The sequence below is a fragment of the Mustela nivalis genome (genome assembly GCF_964662115.1).
Source record: "Mustela nivalis genome assembly, contig: HAP1_SCAFFOLD_609, whole genome shotgun sequence".
NCBI classification, from domain to species: Eukaryota; Metazoa; Chordata; class Mammalia; order Carnivora; family Mustelidae; genus Mustela; species Mustela nivalis.
The window spans coordinates 284,117-290,116 of record NW_028136053.1 but is presented as its reverse complement, the minus strand read 5'-3'; the positions used below and the strand labels follow the sequence as shown (position 1 = coordinate 290,116).

The following is a 6,000-nucleotide window of genomic DNA, read 5'->3' as shown; positions in this document are numbered from 1 at the left end:
ATCAGGTAAGTAAACACAGAGCTGCTTACAGAAATCAGCTCTGCTAATATAAAGGGATTTAAGAAGAGTATTAAAAGACAGTACTCCGGCAAATTAAATATTCAAAGTGAAGAACACTGCATTTTGTTAAAAGTGTCAACATTTAGAAAGCATAATTTTAGCATGAATACTCCAGAAATATTCACTTAGTTTGCTATGTTTTATTATTAATAAAGAAGGTCTTGCATCTAGATTTGTCCTGTCCTTAGTAAATCAGCTATAAAATGCAAATTATTATTATTTTGAATTATCTATTTACTGTTTACTTATATTTAAGTTTAGGCTCCCCTAAGATGGTCTAAAAAATTTTGAGATGCTAAGTAACTGCTTCATCTGCTTACTATGTGTATTTGCTGAAAAAAATTAGTTATATAAATTGAGGGATATTTTTTCCCTTAAAAAAACTTATCTCAGTGAGGATGAACCTAAATAAAATATGCTAAAAATATGCATAATTCTTGCCAATGTGGTGGGTAAAATGTACTTTGCAATAAAATCAACAAAAATAAACCTTATTTCATGACCACAGAATCTATTTGGTATAATGATTTACTATAACAAATAAAAAGCATAACCTTAGTACTACCCTTAGACCCAGGCAAGAGGACCCCTTCCTTGGTTCTATATATTGCAGGGGCTGTTTTGGCCCTTTTTTGGCCATGCTACTCCATGCAAGGCAAAGAGGCCTCAGGGCCAGGGTACATATTTGCCTGGAACTTACACATACACACACCCTTCTAGAACATGTTCCAGGTACATACACTGCTGACATTCTTTTCTCAGAGGGGCCCAAACTCCTTTCCAAGGCCTGCAGAGACCTCTGTCTTGGACCAGTACTTCAGGGGTGACTATCTCTGGTTCCTCACCATTAGACTTGATGTGTGGCCAAAAGGAGGCTAAGGTGGGGATTAGGATAGAGTGGGAACTTGTGGGCTATAGGGAACACACACATCCCTGCCCATGTAGGAAGCTCCTCACAATGTAGGACCAAGCCAGAGGTGGTAAATAAGAGGGTAAGTAGCAGAAGGAGTCACAGAACTAAATTCCCCTGTGGTTTTCTTGGTTCTTATGAAGGCACATTGGTCAAGGTAGGAGGAGAGAACATAGTTTATCTACAGCTTGTCAACATAAGTTATAATTGTTTAATACTTCAACAGATAACACGAAGGCCTCCAAGTACTCTTGCCCTGGACCTGGAAAATATGAAGAACAGACTGAGTAACATCATGGAATTTTATATTGCCAACCTTTAAGCGGTCCATCTATCTTGCTAATGATCAATTATTCACCACCTGAAGTCACACCTTGCCCATACGGATAAGTGAAATTAATGGCTGAGAAAAGAAACCAAGTGAATAAGAGACCCAAGAAACTCTATACTGTATTTCCTTTTCTTCTGCTCTGTGGGTTTTGGAAGATGTTTTTCTTCGGGAAGCTTATTCTCCAAGATGATGGTGATGACTATAAAAACTCATGCTTACCATGTGCTGGGCCGTGTTATAAACACTACAACACATTAATGAGTTATTATAACAATGGCATAGGTGGGTCCTGCACTAACAGCCTCCCCTTTTACAAGAGGAAGTCTGGCCATCAAGAGGATGATCTGCCTGCAGTCACATAGCTGGGTGAAGGAAAAGCAGGCTTGAACCCAGGCAGTCTAGCTCCACATCCCTGTTGAAGAATTCTACAGGTGATTGCCCACCTAGCCACATCTGCACAAATGTCTGCTTCAAAAACAACTTTTCCCTCCTCACCAACCAGTGATGTCACCTGCAGCATTAACCATATCCTTGGGTCAGCACGGACTTTCAAGCGAGAGGTGGTTCTACTGTCAGAGCTGAGCGCAGTTTCTTAGCATCCTGGGTTTTATCTTTTTTTGTGGTGTTTTGTTTTACTTCTAAGTGTGGTAGGAAAACAAGTTTAGCACAGTGCCTGCACTCAAAAATCCTGGAAGAAGGGAGGGAGAGGTGGTAGGAAGAAGGGAGGGAGAGGTGGTAGGAAGAAGGGAGGGATAGGTGGTAGGAAGAAGGAGAGAATGCACCTTGGAAAATGAAAGTAGTTTGATGCCAAAGGCAAAAATGATCAGATGAATTGCTCCCGCCCAGCGGTGCTCCCTCAACTCCTCCAGCCTCTACCAAGGTGGGGAGCATAAGCAGGACCGGCTCCTGATTGGCCTTCGGTGGGGCTCCTTGCCTCGAGGAAGGCCAGGCTCTCTCCAGTGAGAATTCTGAAGGGTGAGGGGAAAGGGAAACGCCAGACTAGGGGCGGAGAAGCCTGGGAACCGCGCCCACACGCCCCCCAGATTCCCCTTCAGCAGCACCGGCAGAGAACCCGCCAGCCTTCTTGGAGGCGGCCAGCGCAGCCTCACAAGACGTCCCGCCTCCTCCCCGCCCCTCCGCGGCGTCTGCCCCGCCCACCCACGCTGCCCCCGCCCCTACAGGGCCTCGGTCCCGCCCCCTGCACCGCGGCAGGCGCCCTGTTTACCCGCGGTGCATGGTGGGGCCGTCGCCTCAGACAACCCGTCGCCGCCTCCCGGGTGGCTGTCCCTTGGCGGTGGAGAACGCGCGCGGCGGCGGCATGCTTCCGTCCTCCACATCGGCAGCGCCTTTGGCGAGCCCCGAATACTACGAGAGGCTGGGCCGCCTCCAGGATCGGCTGCGGGACAGGTACGGCCTACTCGGGGCGGGGGCGGGGGCGGGGAGTGGGCCAGGCCGAAGGTCAGCGGGTGCCCTAACTCCGGTTCCTTTCCACTCCCCCCGCGGTGTTTCCGTGGGCCTGGATCCACCCACGACGCCACCCAAGTTCCAGTGGGGCCTAGAGGACAAAGTTTACTAAATACCGTGCCCCACTGTCCTTACTGGAGGTCTCCCGCCGGAAGATGCGGCTTCATCCTTGAGTTTGTCCAGAAGTGAGAGTGCGAGTTCTCCTGTCTGTCACTCTCAATCAAGCCCTGCGAATTTCTTTACTCCCTTCTCCACGCCTCCTTCCCGTTCTCTCTTCAAATTGTCATCCCACCCTGACAGCTGCACTGCATCAATGGTGACAGGTCCCGGAACGCAGGCGGGAGTGTGTGTGTGTGTGTGTGTGTGTGAGAGAATATATGCCCTATTTAAAGAGATGAAATTTACAGAAGTCCAGCTTCCAGAGAGTTCATGATACTTTGAGACATGAAAGATGAGAGCCACTGAAAACAGCTAGATCTAAGAGCACAGAGAGAAAATTATAAAGCAATTTACTATAAATAACCACATAAAAGATAAGTTATTGGAACTATTATTTAGCTGCTAAATTAATTGGAGTTGGAAATCTCATTAGTTGACAAGAAAGGAAACAGATATTTGGATCTCTTGATAAACAAAGCGTTTAATGAATGTTAAAAGTTACAAAATCATTTCAGTGAAGAGGAGAGCTTTGTGTGTGACAATTCTAAAATGACAATAATTACATGTCAGGTAAAGACAGAAGTAAGTGGGTTATGAAAAGGAATTATAGTCATTTTATCCTAGATTTAATTCTTGTCAAATATTTATAGAGCATCCACAACATGCCTCCTTAATTGTTCTCACTATATTTTACCCCTTAATCTTTTTCTGTACCCTATTTTCTTTCTGACACACTGCCACTTACCCACTCCAGGGACCTCCTTACCTCCAACTTTTTAAAAAAAATCACTTCCTGCTGTGCCTTCCCTATGGCAACTATTGATTAACCCACTTCCTAACTTATATAATCTCTATTTTTTTTAAAAAAATTATTTATTTGATGACAGAGATCACAAGTAGGCAGAGAGGCAGGCAGAGAGGTGGTGGTGGGTGGAAGCAGGCTCCCCACTGAGCAGAGAGCCCAATGTGGGGCTCAATCCCAGGACCCTGAAATCATGACCTGGGCTGAAAGCAGAGGCTTTAACCCACTGAGCCACCCAGGTGCCCCTGTGATCTCTATTTTTATAGCACTGTAGGTAGATGGCTTAAGTGACTTGCTTCCTGCTTAGAGGGAGAATTCCAGGAGGACAGGAACCATATTTAGCTTGATCTTTAGCTAAGAGTACTTTAGGAGAGGAGGGGCTTGACAAATGTTTGTTGAGTGAATGGCAGAAATCCCAAAGCCAACCCATCCAGGATCCAGGAGTTAACGAATGTCTTATATACAAAACTGTTGCCACACATTGTCACTAAGTCATTACAATTTTCTAGTCAACCAGGGAAAGGGAGCAGTATGGTATTTCAAAGTCAGTATTAAGTGTCTGTACATACCTTATAATTAAAAGACAAGATACTGCTCTGTATATCAGCACACCTAAAGTACTTTTGACTCTGTTCTGTTAGAAGAGTAGGTTAGTTACCACCAGGCCTTTAGGTATTTGTATGTCTTAGCCCATGTTCTAATTTTAAAATGGGTTCAAATGGCATTCTTTTTGAACTAAGCTCATTATGAGTTATCATTTTTGCTCCGTATGCTAGGAACACCTGGGTGCTTATAGTACTTATGGTATAGTAACTGTAATGATTAGCACTCACTTTATGTTTAACACTTAATGTTTTAACTTAATTAAGATGAGTCTGTTGAAATTATATGAAGAATTCAAGTCAAATTTTATAGCCTATTCATGGTTCTGCATTTGGAGTTTTTAAAAAATTTTTAAGTTGGTATAAATCTGTTGCTGTGTGTATTCATCTTTCATTTCATTAAATTTTTTTTTTTTTAAGAGAGGAAGCAGGGAGGGGCACAGGGAGGGGGAGAATCCCAACCAGGCTCCCCGTTGAGTGCAGAGCCCGACACAGGGCTTAGTCTCAGTACCCTGAGATCATGACCTGAGCCAAAATCAAGAGTAGGATGCTTAACCAACTGAGCCACCCAGGCACTCCTTAATTTTCATTTTAAAAGTCCATAACTAATGCACAGTAAGTACAGAGGCAGATAACTTTGGATGCAGAGAAACTTAGGTTCTGCTCTACAACAGTTGTATGACCTTGAGCAGGTTATTCAGCATCCTGAACCTTGGTTCTTCACCAGAAATGAGGAGCACTGAATTATATGTACAGTAAGGCCACAGATTTGTTTTTTCTCTAGTAATGAGCTTCAAATGAAAAGTTGAAAGCTGTAGTTTTGCAGAGCAAGTAATGAATATCATTGTTTGTATCCTATTTGAGTGTTTGAATGTACCTGCTTTTTTGTTTAGTTTAGTTTAATTTTTTTTTTTTAACCAATTACAGTGACCGTAAGGACTCTAAAACTTCAGAGTCATTTTAAAGGCCGCATCTCTGGGTCATCACAGCTGCTTTATCAGTCCAGAAATTTCCAGGGGTGGGAAATAGAAGCAATCTGCTTTTTCCTGGCCTTGTTAGAGCTGGCTCATTGCTGGTCTAATGTAGCTGGTCTGATAATGGGGTCTTTCCCTTGTAAGTGGTGTTTTTCTAGCCCAGATTGTCTCAGCTATAGTCACACATAGATGTACTTATACATTCTTAATTTTTTCCTCTTTGCGTGTGGTGTTTTCTCTGTACTCTGGTGAAATCAATCAGCATCTTAAAGAGCCTGCTGGAGTGACTTGTTTCAGTGTGTGTAAAGACACAAGCATGGTAGAAACATGTGAGTGGAATTGACTCTTACAATTACATAAAAACATCCCTTTAAAAGGCCCATTAACCAGCCCCAGTTCTTTCAATGCCAGTATTGATTCAGAGTGAGATATCATAATAGTCCAGAAATTGATTCTGAGATATTAGTTGAGTAAAGCTGAAGTTGGTATTGAGACAAAAACAGAATAACAAGTGGAAAAGGAGAAAAGCAAACCATTTGGCTATGCTCTTAAGGACCACCTATCTGTGTAAACCTTTAATTGGTCCAGGTGAGGGGTGCAGGTGACAGAAACCATGGGCTATGGGTATACATCCCAGGGCTGCGTGTTTCAGAGATTCTGAAATAGAGGTTTAGTATGAGGGGTTGCAAGATATTCCT

General features: G+C 43.5%; 1 protein-coding gene across 1 annotated transcript in view; it reads left to right on the top strand.

The window, feature by feature from the left end:
- The first annotated feature begins 2,237 nt into the window (after window positions 1-2,237).
- KIZ (kizuna centrosomal protein) overlaps window positions 2,238-6,000 on the top strand; it is a 126,931-nt gene continuing 123,168 nt past the window's right edge. Inside the window, exon 1 of the mRNA XM_082750047.1 lies at window positions 2,238-2,708. Within this exon, the coding sequence (XP_082606173.1) occupies window positions 2,536-2,708 (173 nt within the window). The 5' untranslated portion in view covers window positions 2,238-2,535. The remainder of the gene's footprint in view (window positions 2,709-6,000) is intronic.